This window comes from Apodemus sylvaticus, chromosome 6, assembly GCF_947179515.1.
Source record: "Apodemus sylvaticus chromosome 6, mApoSyl1.1, whole genome shotgun sequence".
Classification (NCBI taxonomy): Eukaryota; Metazoa; Chordata; class Mammalia; order Rodentia; family Muridae; genus Apodemus; species Apodemus sylvaticus.
The window spans coordinates 93578269-93606146 of NC_067477.1; the positions used below are offsets into that span (position 1 = coordinate 93578269).

A 27878-nucleotide genomic window follows, 5' to 3' on the forward strand; every position below is an offset into this window, starting at 1 on the left:
CTCTGAGAAAGTTCATGGCATAATCTACTTCATGAAGGTAACACTACAATCCTAAACTCTCTCATGTAAAATAATGTTATTCCAAAATTACAGAGGTCAAACTGGGTTCAAAACCTTATTATACCTCTTGGTTAATGACAAGATAATCTGATTTAAAATGGCTAGAGACAGAAAAACAGAGTTGACAAATCTGACTGAATTTTGACTTTTAATAAAAAAGCAATAAAACCTGTTTAGTTGAAAATAATTAAATATAGGAATATGGGAAATGAAAGTTTGTCAGCTTAAATTTGACAGATTAAAATTATAAATATCAATTAAAACAGTCATAAGAATAATTAATATTTAATAAAGTTATAAAAACTAAGCTTGAAAAAGCTATAGCATGAATAGACAGCTTATGAAAATAAGGAAGGACAGCATTAATATGCTGAGTATCCTTCCCAATAAACATAAAGAATCCAAGATATTAAGCCTGTACAAAGTGGAAGGAAATAGTAAAACAGATGAGCGAAAAGCCAAAGTACTTTTCAAATGATCATCAATACAAGCCTAGTGCACATCCCCTTACACACCTACATATGCACACAGTGAAACTATAAAAAGTTCATCATTCAACTCTCAGTGATGAACATGATCAAAGATCACACCATTGGACATCTCAACTATCCAATATCACACACATGATCTTGCAGTTCCCATTATGGGATTCACTCCTGCTGGTGCAGTTCCTATTTCTTCACACAAGGACTGAACAGTGCCCATGAGAAACTCACAGTCTCTCTTCCTGGCAGTACTGTGGGTACTTTCTGAAGTTAGACCATATAGCAGTTGGAGGTTATACCTTATTGCTTGTTCTGAGGAAGATCAGTTGTTATCATGCATTCCTTGAAGGTAACTGGAGGAGAAGGATTGTGACCTGAACATAATTCCAAGGCCACCTGAGTCCAGAAAACATTCATGGCCAGTAACTCTAAACTCCTGAGCCACAGATACTATGTGAAACAGTTACTCATTCTTGAAGTATTTTATTTCAGAATTGCGGGACCCAATTCACATTTATGGTCAAAAAATTACTTAATATTTACAATATGTATTACTTAATTTTATAGTGGGTAAGTCTGTAGTCATTAACTTAACCAAGTGATTTAGTTAACATGATGAGAGTTGGGGCATCAACATTTAGCATCTTGCTTTCTAGTTTGATGTATTGTGATAGCCCTAAAAGTATATATTAATAAATCAAACCAGAGAGAGAGTTCAAATAAACTCAAAATATCAAGATTGAAGCAATTCCTGGCATAGTAACACATGACACAGAGCTAGACCTAGAGTCAAACAAAGCAAAAAAGAGACATTATTAGAATAGACATTATTAGAAAAATCTGTATAATTTGAATCAGTCTTTGCTATATTAGCAAAAGAAAATCTGATATTGAAGCATAGGCTTCATACAGAGGGTTGGGACTACATTTGGGTGTTGAATATCCCCTAGGCCCATGTGTCCAAGACTGGGTCCCTGGGGTCCCACAAACACTCAGAATTGTCCTCACTGATCTCCATTCCGGGGCTGTCTTCTGACATCTGAGCGTGTTAGTGAGGGAGTTTCTGTATTGATTTAAGTGAGGTGGGAAGGCCCACTCTGAATGTAGGCTGCACCAATGTATGTTGTGGAGTCGTGGACTGAATAAAAAGGAGAAATTGACTTGAGCTCCGAGTATTCATCTCTTCCTTCTTCCTGACTGCAGATGTGATGTACCAGTTTCACCCAAGTTCCCAGTGCCATGGCTTTCCTATCACGACGGTGTGTGCTGCTACATTTGCCATGTTCCTGTCAACTGGAGTTAATAGTTAAGGAGACATTGAGTCACTTTGGGGAACATTCCAAAAGGAACTGTACCTGCACCATGGAAACTTCTGAGTCAAACTGTAGGCAAGTCTCACCACGTAGGCCTGCTTGGGTTTTTTGGGTGGTCAGTGTCACTGTTAACTTTTCTGAACTGGATCCCCACTGTTTTAGAAACAAAGTAGCAGAACTCTTATGAGCAACCCTAGCTCTTGATGCACAAAATCTGCGAAACTACAGTTCAAGCCTGAACTGTATAGCTTCCCAAGGCAGCCCTGGTGCACATCAAGTATTCTGAATCAAGAATCATGGAGTGAGCCCAGAAAGGGCTCTAGAGAGCACCAAGAAAGACACAAGTTAATAATTAGCTTAGATTTCAGCAATAGATGCCCCCCTTTTTTTACTTGCAAAATTTGAACTAACATCGTCTGCCCACTCTAACATGATGAAGAGCTGCATGCTTGTCTCTCCTTCAGACTATGGGATGAGTCTTCAGGTAAAAGTCTATCTTGAGACCTCTGATTTCTCAGAGATTGAACTCATATACTTTTCAAAATGCAACTTCAAATGAGTTGTGTGATCTCATTCTTGTGCTAGGGCTTTCCACAAACAAAAATGCCTAAACATTCCTTGTCCAGTCATCTAAGGCAAGCTTTTTATACTGGGAAAGCATAAAAGAATGGCTGTAACCCTCTTTGTCCATGAACCAAAGCCTGGGAATTGTAGGCAGAAGATAGATAAGACTCGGGGATCTGGAGAGCTTTGCTCCTGTCCTGCTGGGTCACAAACCCAGCGCTGCTCAGGTTTCAGCCATGCAGGGTTTGTTCCACGTTTGTTAGTCCATTGTGGGCCATGAAAACCTCACATAAGACTGCCAGTTTTTCCTAACAGTGCAGCAGTAAAGTCAAGATAAGCATCTAAGGGCACTGTCCACTGGCACATTCATGCCTGTGAATGATAGGGCTGGGGTATACGAGGGAGGAAAATATAGGTTTGCTTTTTATTCAAGTGTTGGCAACCCTTGGATGAGGCTGCAGACAGGCACAGATTTTTAGCTCAGACTAGTTTTTATTTACATTTATACAAGTAAGATGTGAATCTATAAAACCCAGTGTCACTTTTATGGCTTTTCTTTTGACACAAATCTGATTAAATAAGGGACACTTTTAACTGGGACTGGTGACTATGCTGGAGCCCTTTTGGAACGTGTGGGAGGCAGAGTGAAATCGGAGGCCCAGGCTCCAGAGTGTCCTCAGAGTGAAGACTGGAGTCTAAGTAGATGCCAAGAGAGGAAAAGACAGGCGTACAGAATGGAGACCACCGAGGTTGAAGGATTTAGTACATTCATATGCTTTCTTTTTTTTTTTTTTTTTTTTTTTCCCAGAAAGCAGGTCCTTAGGGTAGCCAGGCTAGGTTATGGGGTGGAAATCCTGTAACACCAAAAGGTGTTGGACCAAAAGGATCCAAGGCTATTATCAGGGAAAAGCACCACTACACTCAAAATCTAACAAGCTTTGCCAGCAGAAGTGGCCAGGAAGCATCTGTAAGTACCAGTGATGGTATCACCAGAATCCACTGGGAATAGCTTCCTGGTACCCAATGGCCCAGGTGCCCGGTTAGCCTTCCAGTCCTAAGGGAGGCGCGCATCTGAGCCTGTTTCAGCTTTGTACTTGGCTGACCAAGGTGGGAGACGTGATGGTCCCCGCAAAGAGTGGGAACTGGCTTTACAGCTCTCACAAACCAGTTCAACCATCACTGACTGGAGGTGGAAGGGCAGAGCTGATGGGCGGGGTTACCGGGCATGAGGCGGGGCTTGATGGTAACGGGCGGGGCTTGGTGGGCGGTGAGAAGAGTAGTAGGGGCCGGGCTGCTGCGAGGTGGGCGGGGTTCCGTGCCTGCCCTGCTTGCTAGCGCAGTGGCTGCTGGCTCTGTCCGCCCCAGCCCGTCCACAGAGGGGCGCGGGCGCCGTACTGGCGCTGGACTTAGGAGCTCCGGAGCCCGAAGCGCACGCCTAGCCGCGTGGGCGGCGATGAGCGCCGAGGGATCGCAGTCCCTGGCCGCCCCCCGCGGGCGTCCTAGTCACCTACTGGTGCCCGCGCGGGTGAGTGGGGTCCCCTGGAGGCCCTCTTCCTCAACCTCTGAGTCCTTTCAGTCTTCCTGCCTACCCTCCTTTCCCAGCGCCTCCTCCTTTCTTTGAGTCCTTGTGTCCCCCTTTCCGGGTGGCTCTTGTGGGCTGGGGGTTGGCTCTGGGCCCTGGGCTTAGTGGATAACACTAGCCCCTGGGCACTGCAATCTTGTCTTCCTTGCATCACAGTTACCAGCCTGCAGGTTTTTATTTTCTTATCTTTAACATCTGGGTCATGGGGCACAGGTGCTTTCCTTTACTGCGTGGTAACTAAGGTCTTCCAGATCATGGGATTTGGGCTCTGCCCAGCCTTTCTTCCAAGGAGTGGTCTCTCTGGTCCCAGGCAGGGTCTCTTGCAGCAACTCAGGCACTATGCAGGGGTTCTTGTCCCCTCCATGAGGTGTGGTGCCAACGGCCTCTGCCTCTGCCTATGGCTTGGACCACCAGCTCAATATCTCCCAGAAACCAAGAGGATGCCGATGGGCCAACTTTGCAACGTGTTTTTAAAAGTCTATTCTAGGTCCTACCACCCCCATCCCCACTCCCATTTTTAAAAAACGAAACTATTGATTGACAAAACCCTGAAATGTTGATTTAAACAAAAACGGAAAGTTCTTGGAAACCTTCAAGTTGCCACCCACACAGAACAACCAAGTGTTCTGGAAAGGGTGCAAGACAGCAGCTGTTTATCATGCCCTTAGGAAGCTGGGTGCATGTGCCCTGGGGTGCAGTCACGCCTCCTTTTTAACTTTGCTCAAACGCCCAAACCTTCAGCACTACAGGAGAAAAAGGTCCTTTTAGGGTAACAAAGGTTTCTAAGACTGTAGGCTGGGACTGCCCAGTCACAATGCTTCAGAATTAGCTATTGCACAATGATGTGTTTAATGTGGTGAAACCAGTGTATCTGCTTTGCAAATTGAACCATGCTAGAGAGTACCTCAACATCTTCAACATTTTGTGTGGAATGTGGTGGGATTTTGCCTTTTGTTTGTTTTATTTTTTTTTAATACTTTGTAATGTGAGTAGTTACCCAAGTACAGCAGATGAGACTTATACCTTAGAAAATACACTTAGATTACCTGGAAACAGAAGGAAGCAAGTGCCACTGGCTTTCTGATGTATTTATTCTCAGGACTTTAATAGAATGTCCTCCCACAGTGCATTTTGGGAAATATTCTTGCAACAAGTCTTGTTAGTAACTGTTATCATTAGAGGACGGATTAAAGTAATTTGTTTTACTTTGAACCTATCCGTGAGTTTTGGCAGACTTCAGTTTTAAGTGCATGCATTACATGGAAGCCTTCAAATAAGCTTGTTGAACTCCATGTCAATCACTAAGTTGCTAGACCTGTTCAAGACCTCATGTGTCACAGGAGCCTTGATAATGTGAAATGGCCCATCAGAACTGTACTTGAAGGGAACTTTTTGCAATAATGTAGTGCTAAATCCCAGAGTGTGAGGTTTGGGGTTGTATTTAAATCTGCCAAGACTGACATTTACACATTCTTAGTATCCCAGGATTGTGTTAACTGCAGTTCATGCTGCAGTACTTGAACCTCTAGTGGATGGTGTCTAACAAATCCCAGGAGCATAGACATCTTTGAAGAATTCTGCAGTTTCTTAACCATTACTGTGCATAACATTATTGAACTTGCAATGCCTAGCTATGCAGTTGTTTCAGTTATCAGAACTTAAGAGCATCTATTTAGAAAAATAATTATATAAAAAAAGGTACTGGATCTAATGTAGTCCTACTTTTAATTTTTCTCTCTAATGTCAAAAGTATAATGTATTCATTATAATGGCTGCTTGTTTGAATAATAGCAATTGGGCCAAATTTGGTGTCTCACACACATTTTCTGAGTTAGGTCATTTCCTAAAGTTCTGTTCTGAGAATCAACCATTCCATAGACTGAGAGTCTGCAGTTCACAGCAGGACTTGTGTTTCCTGAGTATTTTTTTTCTGTTTTTAAGTGGTCACCCTTCAATACACAACAGTGTGAACTTGTAAGCTGTAAATTCATAGGATGATCTATGCTGCCAGTGGGAAAGTGAAGAGATTTCTAGTCGTTTTGAGGTACACTTCGTAATGGAATCACTTAGCCATTTTTTTCACAGCTGCTATTACTGCAGAGATAAGTTAAACAGGCGCTGTAGGATCCCAATACTCCCCTTCATTTCCTGCCCCTGTTACATGTCCTCTTTCATTCAGACACTTTTGATCTCACCAATAGCATTTCTTTTGGTGCCTGTGACATCATAGGCCAAACTCATGTATTTTAAAACAGGGAGTTACTTGATTTTTACCAGGATACAGTCTCATGGTGAACATGCAAACAGGACCTAATTTAGAAAGCTATACTTACTTGTCAAAAATATCAGAAATTAATTTTTTCTTTTTTTCTGAAATATATGTAACAACTTCTTATTTCTACTTATCTGTATAGTTTTCAGTTTTAATCTAGATGTATATTGCAGGACAGCTCGCACCTCCCCCCCCCCCACAACACACTTTTGAGAAGCCAAAGGAGGTGTCACTGAAGAACAAGAGGGGGGAAGCCATTGCATCCAGATCCCTTGTTATTAAATAGTTACCTTTCTAGAGCTTTGTGCTCTAAAATGTGAGCATATATAACTAATCACATCAGACAGGGTGAGTTCCTCAGAAGAAGGGCCTACCCCTCCTTCCCCTTCCTTCCTTCTCCCTTGTGCTGTGTTGTGCTGCTACCCAGGGGTTGCACTGTACTTACAGTATAAAGAGAGGCTCACTGATTAGCATTGGAGAAAACTAGCAACCCCAGCCTGGAAAGCCCATTTAGCCCCTCCTCACCTGGAAACTCTCCAGAGCAATTCTTATTGGTCACTTGCATTCTGACACCAGTCACCCTTAACAATTAGCTGTCATTTAAAAATTACAATTTCCATATAACTTATATGTCAGTGCAGTACATTGTGATGTTATGATACACGCATACATTATTCATACATTTAGGTAGTGCTGGTTCTCAGAAGCTGGCTATTCAGTTAGACTGAGCAATTTCATTACATAAAGTGAAATAAAGAAGGTTTCTAAAGGCCTTCTGAGGGAAAAGACATTAACGAAAAGGCACTTGGGTTTTATACTGGTGAGTCTTTCCCTTTGGGTCCAAAACCACTGCTGCCCTGAGCTCACATGGGATTGGAAAGTTGCATTATTTTCTGCTAACAGGAGGTGGCACTGTCTCCTAGGCCCTACTTGAGTTCCATTCAGACTGTGGAAGCCGGCTTATCCCCTTCTATTTCTGCACTAAGCTCCCCTTGCGGACTTGATCCCCCCTCAAGGCCATTCCTGGCTTCCTCTGGGAGCTCTGGCTGTTTTTCTCTGCCCCCAAGGACACACAGAGCAGCTCTGAAATCCTGTCCTGCCCAGTGACAACTAAAACTCTACCATCCTGCACGCTTCAACACACGCTATTAAAAAGTGCTGTGAGGATTATGTGATTCTTTTTCAGTTTGAATTTCCTTGTTAAATATTTCTTTTCAGATCTGGTATTATTATTCATCTGTTACATTTTTATTAGGCAAATAATTAAGATTTAAGGAAAATGACTATGCCTTTTTAACTTATTTAAGGCTGCAATTGCAAAGTTATAAAAATGTCAGGTTATATTTTTAACACATAAAGGTATTCTAATTTCAGAGACTACTTACTCCAAAATCGCTAAATATTCATTCTGTTTAACCTGTTTTATCTTCATTTTTCTCTACCTGCCTAACATATTATCTGCCTTAATATTTACAGTAATGTTTTGTATTGTGAAAGAACAACGCTGATTCTAAACTGTCAGCATCTTGACTTACCCAGCTTGGATAGGTACCAAAATCCATTTGACATTTGGATAGATTCCACTTGGTTACAGCACTGATTTGTATTACGATAAATACAATCACATGCGATATTAAAACCACTGAGTGTGTCTCTGTGGTCATCGACTTTCATGTTTTTGGATTTATTTCTCTCATCACTGTCCCTTGGACCCCAGCTCCAGGAAGAAATGCACACCTCACTCCAGACAGTAGTAAATTCATTTAAGCCCTGACTGATGAGGAATAAATGTATCTATTTTTATTTTAATTAAAGTAACTAGATGGAAAAACCACACAACACCGTTGAATCTCATTCCTAGAACTGATTCAGAGATCTAAGTGGTAGTACTTTGTTATAGGTAATATATAACCATAGGATTCAACCCAGTTTCATAATAAACAGTCCATATTTGTGGAGTGTGGTACAATTGTCAGTGATCCCAATAAAATCTATAATTTATTTTCCATGAGACACAAATATTTTGCATCTAGGACATTCCCACACTGCTGGGTGACTCAGCTTTTAGTATTTGAACAAAGAAATCCTCCTCCCCTTGCCCTTTCCAAGATGAGGTAAAAGAGAGGGAGTGGGCCACCCCCAACTTGTGTCTCAGATTGATTCTGATTTTCCCTGTGGCAAGAGGTGTCATGCTGTTTTCAACTTGCTGAGCTTGTCACCTGCCTAAGGACAGGGCTGACCCCATGGCCCCATTCCTGGACCTCTGTGCCTTTGTCTGCAGGCAGATTCTCAGCTTTAGGGTGTATTGATCACTGTTCCTCTTCTCTTCCTGACCCAATATGGTGACTGCCTCAAATGGGTTTTCACACTAGGGTATAGAGCATAGCCACTGGAAGCTATTTTGCATAACCTCTTGTCTGTTATTGACCTGGTCACAGGGGCTCCCCAAACTATGCTACTGTTTCATTCCATGCCCCCCCCCCCAAGCTGTCTATAGCCATTCTGATTGGACCGGCTCCGTTTAAGGGTTCATAGAAAATATCTTCAAGGCTTACCTTCTACTAAACCCTGAATTGCATTTCCTCTCTGACGTCCACATGTCTGAGCATTGTAGAGTCAATGTGTTGACTACTTAGACTATGCCCTCTGAACTTTTGGCTTTGATTTTCCAGCTTTTGTTGGAAAGGCTCATTTCCTGGACAGTCATGCTAGCCTGGCATTGCCCCAGCTACCCTATCACTGGCTCATTCGAGTGGCTGCTGCAGCCAGGACCTCCCACCAGTGCCCACTGCTGTCTGTGTGCTCTTCTCAGAGGCTTCTATGTGATATCTTCAGGAGCAGTGTGCCTGTGCCTGGCATTTAGGAAGGGACCGCCCGAGCTCTGATAACAGTAGTAGCTCTAACTGAGTGGTGATTATGCCCTTTTACTTAGGAGGAGGAGGAGTTAAGTCTGAGGTGTCACTTGATTCCACTGTTTATTCATTGCAGTTATGACTGTGAATGAGAGGGGAAAAACTCCAATTCTTGTTTTTGAACCAATCACTTACTTTACACTTATTATTAGCTTATTGATGTTTCACTAAAATCATGCCATTTTATTTTTACAGTAGCTACATTTTAATTTTATATGTCAGTACAACCACTAATGGTTAAATGTAATATATTCTGTTCCCAGTGCTAAAGATTGTCTTAGTGATTTCTTCAGGTAATTATACTTCTCCAAATGGCTCTATCAGTTTGACTTTTTGCACTGTAATTACATAGAGTGTTCATTATGTCCCTAGTGTTGTGAAATTACTTCTCCTACCTTAAACCTGGGATGCCCAGACTCCACAGGGGCCAGAAACAGCCTGTTTATAACCGCATGCTGGTGTTGACATTGTCGGCTTTAGTTACATTCTCTTATTTATTTCTATATATTGAAAAAAAGGCCACCTTATTAACAGTTTAAAGTATAGCCTGTGTTTGGTACCACTGTGTCCATTTCCACCAAGAATTATCTTTTGTCTGGTGCTAAACATCTCAGAAGGACAGTCTATCTGCTTGACACATTCTTTGTTTCATAGTAGAACTTCAACTCCAGCTTTCTTTTTTCAGCTGTTGTGTTTGCAACAAGATAGATAGTTTCTTTTTTTGGTGTAATCAGAAACAGTAGTTATAGTAAATATGTCCTGTGCTCTGAGAGAGGGATTGAGAGTGTGCATGGTGAGTAAACCCATCAATCTCTAGAAAGTGAGAATTTGTGATGCTGGAGAATCTACCATTTAGAAAATGCTGTGTGATTGTGAATGTGACTGAGCTACTTGTGGTCCATTCATATACTGTAAACTAAAGACACGCAGGACGATGATGGGATGCAGATACAGACTTGGCTCCGGCCCCTGTCTGACTACAGAACTTTATTTATCTTGTTGTTGCTTTAAGACACTGGAGTCCACAGGTAGTGTAAGACGACTTTAAACATCTGATTCTCTTACTTATGTCTTCTGAGTGTTAGGGTTACAGGTGTGTGCCATTGTGTTTGGCTGGCTTCCTGACAGACTGAAGACCTAAATGAGCAGATTCCTTGCCCATGCTTGTGACTAGAATAGCCAGAAATATATGCAGAGGCTATTGAGAGAGGTTTGCATATGGAGAAAGGAAACATAGAAGCTGTGCACATTTTATAGCTAATGTAGAGGGAAGATTTTTGTGATATAGGAGCACATCCTTGAGCAAGGTTAATGATTACACTCATCAAGGAGGCCTAGAGGGAGTGGCTCTACATCTTTGGTGGCTTTTTTTTTTTTTTTTTTTTTGGCTTGGGTAGGTGAGCCAGTCAATAATTTGAGAAGCAGAGGTATAGGAAGTAAAGGAACAGCTGGTGTGGGGGCTGAGAGGAAGAGAATACAGAGCTGAGAGTAAACAGAGACTTGCCTGCTCAGCCTCAGAGGCAGGGATAGAGTTGAGGGGTTTGTACGCAGCCTGCACCACACAGGTACACATGCATTATAAATGTGCTAGTTACACATGTATGCTATGCCTGTACATCACACACTTGCATGCTTCATATAACTATTGTACATGCCAAAATGTGTATACAAACAGCGCACATTATATATATTCAGACACAACATGTACACATAGTACACACATGGATATAACAGTTACCTTTCTCTGTATCTGTGCCTGTACATAGCATACGTGTCTGTATGTCTGCACAATGTATATGCTATAAACAGAATGTGGATTAGCATTCATATAAGTTATATACATACAAAAACACATAGCACTTGTACACCTCACACATGCTTGCAACTCATAACAAACAGGTGGGTAAGAGACATGTAGCACACATGTTTAGTCAACACATATGCCCATTCACTATACAGAGCATACATGTACACAATACACCTGTTTCTGTGGAACTGTGGCTATTAAAGCCAAGGTTTCTATTTCCTTTGCACATTCATAGTGGAAGAGATCCAGGGTTCTACTGCCTGCTCAGAAAGACAGGGGACACACAGAAGGTGGCACAGGTACATTTAGGGACCTTATTGATCTGAAGGCAGATTATTGCTCTCCTGCCCGATGTGTCCACAGTTTTGATTCTCACTTTTTGGACAAGTCCCTAAGAGTGTGTCTTATGCAGTTTGGTAGGTTTGTCCCTATTGGATCATCTCAGTAAGGGTGGCTGGCCATCATCACTCCTGTGGAGTTGTGTGACATCATGGCCATCATTGTACTCCTTTGTCAGAAGCGAGTCCAGAGCCTGGTGACTTCCTGCAGTTTTCCAAACCTAGAACCATCACTATTCCTGCGAAAGGCAGCTGGATTCTGACAAACTGAGCTAAGGTTTCCCACTGAGGCTTCTTTGGCAAAGTATTTGATACGTTTGGGAAGTCTTCCTCTCTGCCTTTCCATATGTCTTCTATAGGGAGTAGAAGTATGGTCTCCTAAACTTAAAGCCACATCTTAACAGCCATTAAATTGTGTGTGGTTAATATTACCTTATTCAGAGGATATGATTGAGATGTAATTTCTTTATAATTTTAAGTGTTTTATGTATATATGTATATATTCAAAGTATGTAGCATGATCTTCATTACATGAATACCATGTATACTAACTACAAAACCAAATTATGTAACATGTATCACTTCCCATTTTTATCATTTTGTGTATATGAGCATGTTTCTATGTATCCAAGGCATTTAAGATATGTACATGTCTATTCTCTCCTCCAGCTGTTGGTACCCACCATTTTCCCCTCTTTTTTTTCCATTGTTTTTATTGAGTATCTTCTTCATTTACATTGCCAATGGTAAAACCTTTCCCAATTTCCCCCCTCCCAAAAGCCCCCCTCCCCAATGATTCCCTACCCCTCCTCCCACCCCCTGCCTCCATGTATATGCCCCTCTACCCAACATAGTCCCACCTCCCCCCAACTTCCCGTCCCCATCTGTTTCCCTTTGTTGTAGCCTCTATTGAGCCTTTACCTGACCAAAGACCACTCCTCCCACTGATGCCCAAAAAGACATTCCTCTGCCACATTTTGGCTGGAACTATGTGTGCCCCTTGGTTGATGGTTCAGTCCCTGGGAGTCTTGGGGTATCTGGGTGTCCGAAGTCATTGTTCTTCCCATGGGGCTGTAAACCCCTTCAGCTCCTTTGGACCACCCTCCAGATCCTCCGTTGGGGACCCCAAGCTCAGTCCCATAGTTGGTTGCTAGTTTCTGCCTCTGAATTTGTAAGGCTCTGGCAGGGCCCCTCTGGAGACAGCCATGGCATGCTCCTTTTGGTACACGCTTCTCGTCATAGTGTCGGGGTTTGCTGACTATTTATAGGATGAATCCCCAGGTAGGGCACTCGCTGGGTGGCTTTTATTTTTATCATGAAGGGATGCTGAATTTTGTCAAAAGCCTTTTTAGCATCTAATGAAATGACCATGTGTTTTTTTTCCTTTAGTTTGTTTATGTAGTGAATTACATTGACGGATTTCCGTATGTTGAACCATCCCTATATCGCTGGGATGAAGCCTACCTGATCATGGTGAATTATAGTTCTGATGTATTCTTGGATTCGGTTGGCCAGGATTTTGTTCAGTATTTTTGCATCAGTGTTCATAAGGAAGATTGGTCTGAACTTCTCCTTCCTTGTTTGGTCTTTGTTTGGTTTAGCTATAAGCATGATTGTGGCTTCATATGATAGCTTGGTCAAGGAAGAAATAAAGAAAGAAATTAAAGACTTTTTAGAATTCAATGAAAATGAAGATACATCATACCAAAATTTATGGGACACAGTGAAAGCAGTGCTAAGAGAAAACTCATAGCTCTGTGTGCCTCCAAAAAGAATGGAGAGAGCTTACACTAACAGCTTGACAGTGCACTTAAAGGCTCTAGAACAAAAGGAAGCAAATACCCACAAGAGGAGTAGACTGCAGGAAATAATCAAACTTAGAGCTGAAATAAACCAAGCAGAAACAAAAAGAGCTATACAAAAAATCAACAAAACAAGGAGCTGGTTCTTTGAAAAAAATCAACAAGACAGATAAACCCTTAGACTAATCAGGGGGCACAGAGACAGTATCCAAATTAATAAAATCAGAAATGAAAAGGGAGACATAACAACAGAAACTGTGGAAATTCAAAAAATCATCATATCCTACTACAAGAGTTTATACTCAACAAAGTTTGAAAACCTGGATGAAATGGACAACTTTCCAGATACATACCATGTGCCAATGTTAAAACAGGATCAGATAAACCATCTAAATAGTCCCATAAGCCACAAGGAAATAGAAGCAGTCATTAATATTCTCCCTTCAAAAAAAAAAAAAAAAAGCCCAGGACCAGATGGGTTTAGTAGGGAATTCTATCAGAGCTTCAAAGAAGAGTTAATACCGATACTCTTCAAACTTTTCCATGAAATAGAAACTCAAGGAACACTATTCTCCCTCTTTTTATATGTTCAGCTGTTTGAACTCCATAAACGAGTGGGTCTGCAGGGCTTTCTTCTAAGTTAAAGATTCTGAGAGGATCCACTCAGGAATCATCTGAGTGGTGTTTAAACAAGGGATATAGACTGTGGTGCTAGGAGTGGGGGAGCCTGGGTGAGGACTTGGGAGGCCACTCTGAGGCAGGGAAGGAGATGAGAGCAGAGCTGGGAGCCAGAGAGAGCCTGGGATCTTTCCAGAGCTGAAAAGGGAGGAAGTCTCTACAGAAGCACTAGGAATTGATCTTGATCTTCTGAATACAGAAGTATATATATATATATAAAGAGGTTTGGTGGTTGTTGGACAGATTGTCACAATTACATGGTCATAATAACCCTAACTACACATATCATCTTTGGTAAGGAATATCCTCAACGCCAAAATAAAATTTAAAAATTAAATTAAATAAAAAAGGGACGCAGTTTTCAAGGAAATATATGCCTTTGATTGCCTTTGAGCATAGACACCTCCCTCAAAGCCATCAGAAATATTTCCATGGTTGCCAACATGTACCTAGTTAGTGCTAGGTTCTGAGAACTTTTGGAGGACTTCTGGTAGCACCAGCCCCTCAGATGGGCATGGGTCATGCTCACTATTTCTAGGTAAATTAAGGACAGAATGTCCTTCACAGTCTAGCCAGCAGCTGCATCAGAAGGGATCTGGCTACAGGATGCCCTGCTCCATCCTCTGTACACCTGAGAGAAACGGTGCTAAACATTCCTGTTAGAGGCCACTTCCTAATAGCCAAGATCAATAGGAATGAGAAGATCAGAAAGGAGGGGTGGAGTCCTTTGTTTGTCTTTGGGTTTGAATTATCTTCACAGTCTCATGCTTGAATATTTGTTTTCAGTGACTCTTGATATTTAGGGAGGCCGGGAAATCCTTAGGTAATGGGGTCTAGATGAAGGAAGTAGGTCACTAGGGGCGCGTGTTTGAAGGTGACACCCCCTCCTGGAACCAATTCTGTTCTGTCTGCTTCCTGGTTCATCCTAAGATTCGTAACAACTGCCGCATACTCCCAGCTGTTGAGGCTGGAGTGATGCCCGTCATGCCTTCACTGTCATGATGAGCTGAACCCCTAAATTCTGAGCCAAAGCAAAGCTCCCAGCCCAGGTGGTTTCTGACAGGTGAATTGTTAGAGTGAACAGAAGAAATGAACCCGCGTTTGAAGTCACCTGTTTTCACTCTGGGTCACTACCTGAGACTGGAGACAGCTGGAAGCTCAGGGAAGGTGGACGCTGGTGTCCTGGACACACTGTGTGAAACCATATGAGGAGATGTAAGCAGAGGTGTGTGCCAGATTTGCTGTTTTGTTTATTGGCAGGATTTTGTGAAAAAGCAGCCGTGGAAATGTTGAGAAATTTGAATAAGACTTCTAGAATTATGGCTATCAATTTTGAGAAAGATTTTTCCTCTTGAGTTAACTAAAAAAAAAAAAATACTTGTTTCAAATGTGATTTTACAATATGGAAAAGTTAAACTGATAAAAATGCTTTATAATTTAGTTTATAGGAAAATACTTGATTTAATACATGTTTAGAGTATCATCTTGGATAGATTTTTATAAACTTCTGATAGATTTTATAAACTTCTGTTTATAAAGTATATTTTGCTGTTTATTTTACTCTACTGTCTATGTTTTGTTGACATAGAGTCTGGACCCCACCATGGGGCCCAGGCAAGCACTGAACTTGGACTCTTCCTGCCTTGGACTCCTCAAAGCCAGGCTTCCTGGGGTGCAATGCTCGGGCTGTTTCCTTTTGCAGTTTGTCTTTTACTTTGTATTTTGGTTATAACTCCAGAGAGCAATATTTTCATGTAAAAAAAAAAACCTGGCATCTTAAAACTTATGTAAAGTTATGACATTTCTTTGAAGCTGAATTGGCTGAGGCCTTATAAACTTCCTGTAATTGCTTTAGAAGAAAAAAATATCTAAAGTCAACACCATCTAAATTGGTGTTTAGGATTTGCAGTGCAGTAGAAACTGGTTTATAACTCAAAAAAGGTTATAATGTAAAAAATGGTATTGACAAAATAAGTTTTTTTATTATATATTTTTATTTTCTATATTCTTTGTTTACATTCCAAATGATTTCCCCTTTCCCAGTTCTTCCACCTCCCCCATATGTCTCATAAACCTTCTTCTCTCCATCCATTCTCCAATCACCTCCCTCCTTTTTCTCTGTCCTGGTACTCCCCTCCAATGCTAGATCAAGCCTTTCCAGGATCAGGACCCTCTCCTTACTTCTTCATGGGAGTCATTTGTTATGCTAATTGTGCCTTGGGTATTCAGAGCTTCTTGACTAATTAATATCCACTTATCAGAGATTGCATTCCATGTGTATTCTTTTGTGATTGGTTACCTCACTTAGGATGATATTTTCTAGTTCCAACCATTTGCCTAAAAATTTCGTGAGTTTATTGTTTTTAATTGCTGAGTAGTATTCCATTGTGCAAATATACCACATTTTCTGTATCCATTCCTCCATTGAGGGACATCTGGGTTCCATGTACTCAATGACTTCAGGAGAGGAGAGGAGAGGAGAGGAGGGGAAGGGAGGGGAGGGGAGGGGAGGGGAGGAGAGGAGAAGAGAGGAGAGGAGAGGAGAGAAGAAAGAGGTAGACATTTTTAGGTTGGCCAATGTTACAACCCAGAAACATTCTTTGATATGAACATACACTACACTATATGCTAAAATTAGTCTCAATGGTAGACGGGGAGCTGGTGATTAAACCATGTGTGTGTGTGGGTAGGGATTGAGATGGAAACACTGTCTGATTAGGGTGAAGTGCAGATCTCCATGAAGTGGCTGTCTCTGAGCAAAGGTGCTTCTCTGTGCCCTATGTAATTATTCTTACCCACAGGTGACCAGGCCTGGCACAGATCTCTGAAGACACTAAGTGCCTTCGGGATTTCAGTTATTCCCTTCCAACCCTTCTGCCAATTTCTTTGTTGGCCTCAGAGAATCTTGCTTTCTTATGAAGGCAGAAGTGCACACTTGTAGGTTGACATTTTTAAGCCCTTGGGTTGAGAAGGAGTGATCCTATTTTGCTTTGTTACTGATCTTGTGTATGACCTTGAGCTGAGCAGTTCAGGCCAGATAGTGCTGACCTGAGGGTGAGAACTCAGACTGACCTTGGTTCATTTTTCACTCCTACATTTGTTGTCCATGTGTCCGTGAATCTACAAGCAGTCGACTGATGGAAACTCACTCTGTCCTATGGACTCCTGTTTGTTCCTCGAAATGTCCAGTTGGAAGCCTTGACTACTTAGAATCCCTAGTGTGAACCAGGGTGCATGTTTTCACTTTGGAGGTTTCTCAAGACAGCAACATTAGCCTCAGGGTGCCCCTGAGTTGCACTCAGAAGTGGAGTGGTGCCTGTATAGCTGTGGAACAGACTGGCCATCTTTAAGGACCTGTTGTCCCTGCTGAGAAGGGTCTCTTCTAGGTCTCTCAAATTCCCACAACTCAACAATGCTTGCGGTTATGCATGCGGCTGTAGTGGAAGCTGCGGTCGTTTTAAACAGGTCATGGTAACCTATGACAGTTTTCAGTGTCTCTCTTTCTGGAGGTATGCTATCTCTGCGATCTCTGAAGTTACTGTGGCATGCAAAGGGGAAATCCTCCTTGCTTTAGAACTCTTGGATGAACTAAAATGGAGTTCCATGTACTCAATGACTTCAGACATCTGCCTTTGATTTGTTTTTGCATTTCCCCATACTCATTTCTTTCCCTCATGATTCTGGCTTAAGTGGCTGTCTCTCACCTCTGAATCAGAGGGTTAAAGGTCTGCTCTGGTTCTGGCTTAAGGTCTCTGCTTCCTGAATCCTTGTAAGCTAAAAACATCAGTCTCCTGCTCCCAATGTCACAGCTATGAGCCACTTTCCCCACAATGTCTCCTTTGCCATGGTGGATTGAACTTCCTCAAGGCAAGAGTCCAACCGAATCCTTCCCTCTTTATGTCATTTCTGTAAGGGGCAAGGAAAATAGCCAATGGAAATGGTGAAATCTCCCTCATGGCCATGACTCTGGGAGATGATCTGTTTAGATTTCTTACTCAATGGAGGATTAGCAAACAGAATTCTGAGTTACAGCTTCCTGAGGACCCTCCAGGCCAGCACATCTTTTCCTTGGGCTAAGTTTTAGGCAGAGTCACTTTGCTTCCTCACTGAGCACATTCTCAGGGAAGCAGTGTCAGTCAGTGATGGCTGCTTCAGAGCTGAGTTGCTGTCCTGTGTTGGCTATAGCAGAGGCTGAACTGGATATCCAGCTTAGCATGGCACAGATGGATTTCCCCATCCCAGAGAAGCCTTGGCTCTGAGGGGCAGTGGGAACACACTGCTGCCTGGCAGCTATGACTTGTCCATGCTCCAATTAACCATGATTTGTTTCACTACATCACCTTAAACAGTACAACAGTGCGGTTTGGGTTCTGGCTTCCTAGAAATGGCATCTGCCTCTACAACAGATATAATCAGTTGAGATGAATGTCTTAACCTATAAAGCAGAGCCTGTGCCTCCCTGTGGATGGAACGGCTGTGTTCTTTAATTACTTACAATGCTAAGTAATCAAGCCAAGTAAAGAAAATAGGATGATTGTACAAAGAGAGAGATTGGAGGAGCCTTCTCCTGACTTTGGATTTGACTGGGAAGAGGTATATAAATTAGAAAACTAAAAGTTTAAAAAAAGGAGAGGAAAAAAAAGATAGTATTAACTCCAAATAAAGAATAAACACATCTTATAGCAAGCAGGAGTCTGGTTCTGACCTGGTCCTTGGCCTAACTCCTTCAGTAGCTTGAGATTTGGAAGGTCAGATAAGGGTGAATATTGGTGATTTTGGGTTTGAACAAGATTCTCATTCATTTTTATCATGAAACTGGAGTAATGCCTGGTTCATGCCACTTTTTTTTTTTTTTTTGGTGATCTCAGAGGCTTAGAAGTTGCAACTTTTATGGCTGTGTTTTGAGATTTTAAAACACCCAGGGATAGACCTCATGATTTAAAAACTATTCAGCATTGCATGGGTCTAAAATTTCCTCCAACACAAAAGCATGTCTGAAGATGAAAAAAATGCTAAATCCAAATTTAAATAGAATGACCTAAGAAATTCCAAATTGCATTAAAATGAAAATAGATGCTTATCTTAAAGTAAATAAGGAAGGGAACATGCTCCAAAGAGACAATTTTTTATGTACATGATATATAATTTTTTAAAATTTGAAAATGTTGAAAAACCATTTGTCTAAGTACCAAGAAGGTGAATAGGTGACTGCCACATTGCCTGATGTGCATGAGGACTTGTGTGGAAGTCACTTGACGCTGCACACGCCTCACTCTGATATTTGACAGTTGTGCTCACAACTGAATTAACAAAATTAGTGATTAATAATAAATATGTCTAGATCAACTTCGAATGTATATATATATATATATACATTCGAAATGCAAATATATTGGACTTATAGTATTTGATGTATTCATTTTACTAAGTTGAGCTTGGTATCTCTTTCCAGTGTTTTTCTTTTTTTTTAACTGCCTACAGCAGTGGCTGTTTTGGACTAGATGGCAGGAAAACATCTGTGGAAACAATACGTGCTAAACCAAATTACATCTTCTTTTGAAACTGACTTCAGAACTTTGTAAGTTATAGTGGTGACTCTGTACTGGATACCATAAGTCAGCTGGAAAAGGTTGTGTGAAAAGACTCACAGCCATGAAAACTCAGAGTGTTCTTTTTCTTAAGATTATTTTTTTAATTAGATATTTTCTTTATTTACATTTCAAATGTTATTCTCTTTCCTCATTTCCTCTCTGAAAACCCTATTCAATACCCTCTCCCCCTGCTCACCAACCCACCCACTCCTGCTTCCCTGTCCTGGTATTCCCCATTACTAGGGCAACAAGCCTTCACAGGACCAAGGGCCTCTCCTCTCATTGATGTCCAACAAGGTCATCCTCTGCTACATATATTGCTAGAGCCATGGGTGCCTCCGTGTGTAATCTTTGGTTAGTGGTTTAATCCCTGGGAGCTCTGGAGTACTGCTTGGTTCATATTGTTGTTCCTCCTATGGGACTGCAAACCCTTTCAGCTCCTTGGGTCTTTTCATAGCTGCTCCATTGGGGATCCTGTGCTCAGTACAATGGTTGGCTGAAAGCATCCATTTTTGTATTTGTCAGGCATTGGCAGAGCCTCTCAGGAGTCAGCTATATTATGCTCCTATCAGCAAGTACTTGTCATCTATAATAGTGTGTGGTTTTGGTAGCTGTACATGGGATGGATACCCAGGTGGGACAGTCTCTGGATGGCCTTTCCTTCAGTCCCTGCTCCACACTTTGTCTCTGTATCTTCTCCCATGGGTATTTTATTCCTCCTTCTAAGACAGACCGAAGCATCCACACTTTGGTCGTCCTTATTCTTGAGGTTCGTGTGAATTGTATCTTGGGCATTCTGAGCTTCTGGGCTAATATCTACTTATCAGTGAGGGGATACCATATGTGTTCTTTTGTGACTGGGTTACCTCATCGGGATGATATTTTCTCGTTCCATCCATTTGCCTAGGTATTTCATAAATTCATTGTTTTTAATAGCTGAGTAGTATTCCATTGTGTGAATGTAGCACATTTTCTGTATCCATTCCTCTGTTTAGGGACATCTGGGTTCTTTCCAGCTTCTGACTATTATAAATAAGGCTGCTATGAACATAGTGGAGCATGTGTCCTTATTACATGTTGGAGCATCTTCTGGGTATATACCCAGGAGTGATCCAACAGGGGCCTCAGATAGTACTATGTCCAATTTTCTGAGGAGCCACCAAACTGATTTCCAGAGTGGTTGTACCAGCTTGCAATTCCACCAGCAGTGGAGGAGAGTTCCTCTTTCTCCACATCCTTGCCAGCATCTTCTGTCACCTGAGTTTTTGATCTTATCCATTTTGACTGGTGTGAGGAGGACTCTCAGGGTTGTTTTGATTTGCATTTTCCTGATGACTGAGGATGTTGGACATTTCTTTAGGTGCTTCTCAGTCATTCGGTATTCCTCAGTTTGAGAATTCTTTGATTAGCTCTGTACCCCATTTCTTCATAGGATTTTTTGGTCCTCTGTTCTTAGATGTCTCATTTAAGTGTCTCCTTTTACCAAGGGAAGTACCAATTTCCTTGAATTTTGGGTGAGCTCCAAGGCCTTGCTCTCTTCCTTGCAGTGCTCAGAGATGACTGTTATCCCTGGACACAGGCAAGGCTTAGGCAGCCTCATAACTTCAGGCAGCTTTGAGTAGATGAATAACTGTAGTGTGCCTATGATTTCTGAGAAAAACCTCACCTGTTCCTATGAAAGGAATCTACATTGAAGCAGGTCTTCTTGGTATTAATTGTACACAAAGCTAATAATGGTGATTTTTGTTATATTTTCAAGTGTTTCCGTGAGAACCTGACTGGGGACTGTCTGAGGCACATTGGTGTGGGCTGCTGTGGTGCCTTACCTTCTAACAGCACCACTTTATCCAGGGCATCTTACACTGGCTTTAAGTGCCTCCAGGCTTTCTGTAGTCTGATGGCCTTAGTAACTTTGCATTTACTGTGACAAAATACCTGAGTGACAGAACTTGAGGGAAGAAGGGCTCATTTGATTAGAGGAGATACGATATGGTCTGGTCTATTGAGAGCATGAGGAAATGCTCTACATCCAGGCTACTTCATCCTCAGCCCTCTTTTTACTTATATTTTGAGACAGAGCTGCACTGAGTGTCTCAGGCTGGTCTTGGATTAATTTTGTTATTGTTGTTGTTGTTGTTGTTGTTGTTGTTGTTGTTGTTTTGTTACAGGGTTTCTCTGTGTAGCCCTGGCTGTTCTGGAACTCACTCTGTATACCAGGCTGGCCTCAAACTCAGAAATCCACTTGCCTCTGCCTCCCAAGTGCTGGGATTAAAGGCATGCATCACTACCACCCGGCTTGGTCTTGGATTCATTATAAAGCCCAAGTAGTCTTTGGGATTGTAAGCCTTCTGCCTCCCAAGGAGCTAGGGTGACATTCCCGAATCACTAGGCCCATCTCCTTGGCATCTTTAAAGTTTTACATGCATGTATATGTATATGTATATGTACATGTATATGATTTATATGTATATGTACATGTATATGATTTATATTTATCATGTCATCCCTGTTGCCAGGGAAGGCCAGAGGAGGGTATTGGCTGCCATGAAATGTAAGTTACAGGTGGTTTTGAACTGCTATGTAGGTCCTGGGAACTAAACCCATGTCCTTGCAAGATCAGCAGGAACTGTTAACCACTAAGCTGTTTCTCTTGTCTTTTGTGGACCTTTAAAAAGTGCAAGCTCAGATTACCTGTGAATAAGGTATTTGTTTCTTAGTATATTATTCTTTTGTTCTATCTTTCTAGTTTTGCTTTACTGCAATTTGTAGCACCCCAGGTATAAGTATTGCACAGGCAAAGGAGGAGAGGTCATTTTGCCTCAGTTCTGATCTTAAAGGAGAAGCATTTAGTTTTTCATTGATAAGTGTGTATTTTTATGCCATCTTTATTAAAGGAGATCTCCTTTGAGGATTTGAAGAAGTTGGCTCTCTGCTTCTACCATGTGTGTTCTGGGGACTTGACTCAGGTCATCAGGTTATCAGATGTGGCAGTGAGTGTCTTTATATGCTGAGCTATCTTGGCCGTCCCACCTCTAGGATTCCTGTTACAAGAATATTTTGAGTTTTTTTGAAGTGTATTTTTGCATCTATTAAGATGATAGCATGACTTCTTTGTTTTTAGTCTGTTAATATAATGAATTATATTGATTTTTTGAAAATCAAACCACTTTACATTCCAAGGGAAAAAAAGCATCACTGGATTACAGTAGAGTCTCTACAGTTCTCTTCCCAATAGGGAGAGACTATGTGCAATTTGTGCAGATGATATGGTTTGTGCTGAGAACACATCCCCTCTTGAGACATAGAAAAGGTCCCTTCAGGATGAGCACAGCAAAAGTCCATGATGTCTGTGCTCCATGATCTAGGTGGGCACATCACACCCATGTCATTTATACTATCATTCTTTGGAAGACAAGAATCACAGGAGGTCACAGGAGGTCTCCTATAGATTGATCCAGCATGATCCTTGCTGATTTTCTAGGGTACACCTCAGCTGAGTCCTCAGATCCCCACAGTGGTTCTTCTAACACATGTTACATCATAGACTATAGCAAAATCATTTGACACACTTTCTGCATAGCCAGGATTCTTATTTATTTAGTGGTGTAAATGGGACACTTTGTGTTAGATTAGTCCTCACACATTTCAGAATTGGTAAGATGGCTTTGAACATGGTTTATCTTCATGAGTGTTTCAAGTGTACCTGAAAACGTATATTTTTAAGCAAAAACAGTTTTTTGGTTTTTTTCTTAAAATTATTACTAATGAAGTTGTATGGCAGTTGGTTCATATCTTCTGTATCCTTGTTGATTTTTAGTCAATGTTTGTTACACTACTTACTGAGAAAGAAGATGAAGTCTCCAGTGTAGCTCAGTTTTTGCTATTTCTCTTTGCCTTTGTTTGTTCTCTTTTTATGCCTTGATGTGTTATGATAGATGCATGTTCTTTGGGGTTATATTTTTATGAATGAATTCAATCATTCCCTGGGATTGACAGTCCAAGCAGATATGAGAGGACAAGAAAATGGTGTCTCTCCTTACTCCTACAAAGGTTACACCTAGACTCAGGAAATACCTGAGAACACACTCGAAACAAACATTTCCAGAATTATTAAAACATTCCTCTTTCAAGAACTATAAAATTATTGCTTTTCTGCTCAAGTTTAGTAGGTAAATGCTATCTGATATTTTTCAGAGACAATATTGAGAACTTTAATTCTTATCCACTAAATAACTTGTCTTAAATTAAATAGGAGTTCTTGTGTATGCTATAAACTGAATCAAGTCTGAGTTTATTCAACCTTCCATAGTTTTCTACCCACAAATAAATGACTGTTCTATGTGACCTGCCCTCACGGCTAGCTCTGTTTTTATGTGGCACCTCCTAGTAATTGGCATTGTCAAAATGAAGCCACCAGTTTTTAGAAACTCATTGAAGTAGAAGATGAATACAAGCTTCACCATTTCTGTGAGACACATGCCCGCAAATGTGGCTGTGGATGCTCTGGGTAAAAAGTGGAAGGGTTATATGCTCTGAATCAGTAGTGGGAATAACAAACAAGGTTTTCCCTTAAAGCAAGGTGTGTTAACTCATGGCAGACTTTTCTTGCTGTTGAGTAAGGGGTATTCCTGTTATAGACCAAGGAAAACTGAAGAGAAGAACTATTCTTAGATACATTTTAAGGATGCCAATCTGAGTGCTTTCAACCAGATTATTGTAAAAATGATGAGAGAGAGAGAGAGAGAGACAGAGAGAGAGAGACAGAGAGACAGACAGATTAAGGTTGATTCCTGCACTGGCTGATACTACTGTGCCTAGCAGATGAGGGAGCACCCAGGATTGAGTATCTTATTCTGTGTGTCCTGCCGCATGAATGCCAACATATTGCTCTGAAGAAACAACTTACTAAGAGAAACAAGGAGGAGGCTTCAGAATATTCTAAACTTTTGGTCAAGAGAATGAAAGACACCAAAGAAAAACTGTCCCCAATCTTTACTGGGGACAGATTGTAAAAAACAAAAACAAAAACAAAAGCCTAGGGTGACCTCCATGGAGAGCTGCTGCTTCTGAGTCTCTGAGTCCAGTCAAAAATAAGTCTTCAAGAGTAATAAATAATCAAACCTTGAAAAATTTCAGTAGATAAATTCTCATTCGATACTTCTAATGGATGAATTCCCTTAAAAGTTAGACAGTTTTTATATAAGGCTACCAGCTCTCATTGGCATTTCTGAGACTTTCATATGCCTTGCTCAGCCATGAATTCTTAGTTCCATACCTCTTAACTGTTCACATACCAGCTCACTGAGGGACTACTTTTCATAGGTGAACAGGTGAGAGAAGCTGGTTTCCATGAGCAGTGGAGGGAGATGGCCTCCTCTAGGACATCATGGGACTATGAGATGAATAATTCATGGGCTCCATTCTGCTTCCTACTATCTGCGATCAGCATAGGAAATACTGTGTTTCCAAGTCACAGAGACTGCTGGAAGCCCATAGATGATAAATTTTAGATTAGAACACCCACATTTCCATCCCATTTTATATTTAAATTGAAGAGAAGGAGAAGTTTGGGTTTATCACTTGTTTTGCTGAGAACACAATGGTCCCTACAAAGCTCACTATTTGCTGCTGATGTTTATCTGCAATTTTAGCTCCATGTGCTTTCTAGCATGCATAATAAATATATAGGTGTGGTATTAAAATATGTGTTTCAGAAAATGGAGCAATGGCTCAGTGCATAGAGTACGTACCATGTGAGCACAAGGTCCTGGATTGTCCAAATCCATAAACCCCCATAAATAAATCAAGTATGATAGTGTGTGCTTATAAGCCCAGTGCTGGAAAAGCAGTATTCCTGGGGCACACTGGACAGAAAAAAAGTCATAAAGTCTAGCATACTTGCAGTTTTCAGGCCAGTGAAAGACCCTGTGTAAAAAAGAAGATGATGAATGTAGGAAGGAAGGAAGGGAGGAAGGAAGGAAGAGGAGGAGGAGAGAGCCTCTGGGGGAAGACTCTTGAAATGTCTTTGGCTCTCTATGTGCACATATATACATGCGAATGGATATGTATATACATAAGTCCCAGTGCACATGAATATTCACACAAAGAAAATGCACACAGTGTTTAATATTTGACATCACACACACAAAAGAAAATACTTTATTATCTTTGAAACACATTAAGAGATGTTAGGTATATAAACTTCTTTTCCAGCTTAGTGCCTCTGCAACTCTGTTATAAACATGGAAGGTTAGGGTCAGCCTTATAGATGTTAACTAAACAATATTTGTGACAGCCCTGTTGGGGGAACTGAATTACATGTGGGAAATTGAGTAGCCCAAGGTTAGAGAGTGGAGTTGGTTGAACTATGAATCTCAGCAGGCACTTGCAAATCTGTAATATTTGTTACTCTTCTAAAATGTTGCATTTACTGCGTCTTGTCTTATCCCTTCTTTTAGAAGGATAAAGCGCCATTTCCTACCAAAACATCCCACTGTGGAGCAAGCCCCGCTTCACTTTGTTACGAACATCCCCTTCAGTGAATGAAAGCAAATCAAAAGCCAAACCTGTAACCAGGTTTAGAGATGGTTACCTGTAGTTAGGCTTTGTGGCATCTTAGCTAGGAAAACAGGCCTCTGCTTCACTGAAGTTTCAAGAGTCGACAGAAATACTGTTGTATCCTGGAGAGACCCCAGTCAGTACTTTCTTCACCTAATGGATGTCACCAACCTGTCCCACTTTCCTCTGCCTCTTCCGCTGGAGGCTGTGACTCAATTTACTAGTCCCACGAGGTTTCCAGCCTCTTCTGACTGTGATGACTTGTCCTGTATCCTTGCCTGTGAGGTGACCTCTGTTAAATCCCATGATGGTCCATCCTTCATCCTCATCTGGGACTTCTGCTCTCTGCTAAGTCATGTGTTGATTAGTCCTGCATCATTCTCTGAAGCTCTTTGATGGGCTCTATACTGACTTGTCCTGCATCATCCTTTGTGAGACTTCTGGCCTCTGTGGAGCTCTTTGCTACACCGACTAGAATTCTTTATAAGGTCCCCTGAGGAGTTCTGAGTTGACTTGTCCTGCATCCTGGCCTGCGTGACTTATGCTCTCCAACGAACCCTGTATCTCCTTCACACAGGCACTCATCACAGAAGGACTGAGCACCTCTTGTGTATGTGGCGGCCCTAAGGACTCATTCCAGGCCTCTACACCCAGAGTAATGTTGATTAGACAAATTCTGAGCAAGAGCCAGAAAGGGTGAAGAGCACAGCATCACAATTGCTTTAAGTTGTAAACACCCACTGCCACGGCCTTTGATTAGCAGGAAATAGATTATCTGCTTTTCAGATATCAGTATGGAATATGCAGGCAGAAGATGCCGGGAGAAATTTTATTCTGTGCTTTACCAATGTAGATGTCATTATGGTTTGTTTTAATGTCAACTCGATACAAATTAGAATTGCCTGAATAGGCAGCTTCAACAGAACTGTCCTGATCGCCTTAATTGATGCAGGAAGATCCTGCCTAATTTGGGGTGGCAACTTCTGGTAGCAGTACAAAGAGAAAACAGTATGGCAGAGGAAGAAGAGTATTTGCCATAGGCTTGGTTGGCCATCCCTCTTGCCTCTGATGTGATCAGCCTCTGTGGCTGATCTTGAGTCCTTGCTGATTCTCAGACTAGCATTTCCAGACTTCCATCATTTAGTAAGGATCCGTGGCTCTCAAGAAACCCTACCAGTTTAAACGGCAGGGTGTAACTTCTAAGGCACCAAACACAGGGGACTGACCAGGTTGTTGGTCTTCCAGGTGAGACAGGTGCTGTGGGTCTGCTCTACCTGGTGAGGTACCCAGCCTGGAGAACCAAAGGACTACTGCGTTCTCAGCCTCCTGGGTGTGACTCAGCTGCTATTGTTATTTTAATGTAAGATGACAATATGGTCTCTCTCTCTCTCTCTCTCTTTCTCTCTCTCTCTCTCTCTTCTCTCTCTCTCTCTCTCTCTCTCTCTCTCTCTCTCTCTCTCTCACACACACACACATACACACACACAGAGTTTGTGTTTCCTCAACACTAGAACAACACTAGAAATAATGTAGTTACAGACTATATAATTTACTTTGAGAGATTGTCTGTGTAAAAGTATGCTTTATGTCATTTTTATTGTCAAGAACTATTTTGTTCATTTCTATTTTTTCTTTTTTCTCAATTTATTTATTCACTTTACATCCTGATCGAAGTCCCCCTCCCTCCTCTTCCAGTCCCACCCTCACATCCCCTTTCCTCTCTCCCTGAACCCTTCTACTCTAAACTATGCCCCCGCCCTGCAACCCGGTGAGTACTAGCCTGCACAGCCCATGAAGTCACAGCTGGAATAAGAGCATCCTCTCTCACTGAGGCCAACAAGGCAGCCCAGCTAGGAAAAAGGTATGCAAAGGGAGGAAACATAGCCAGAGTCAGAAACAGCCCCCAATCCTATTGC

At 41.6% G+C, this 27878-nt stretch overlaps 1 protein-coding gene across 1 annotated transcript in view; it reads left to right on the forward strand.

Moving 5' to 3' along the window:
- Positions 1-3774: 3774 nt before the first annotated feature.
- The window catches only part of Sntg2 (syntrophin gamma 2), a 215740-nt gene continuing 191636 nt past the window's right edge, over positions 3775-27878 (forward strand). Inside the window, exon 1 of the mRNA XM_052184744.1 lies at positions 3775-3947. Coding sequence (XP_052040704.1) covers positions 3876-3947 — 72 coding nt within the window. The 5' untranslated portion in view covers positions 3775-3875. The remainder of the gene's footprint in view (positions 3948-27878) is intronic.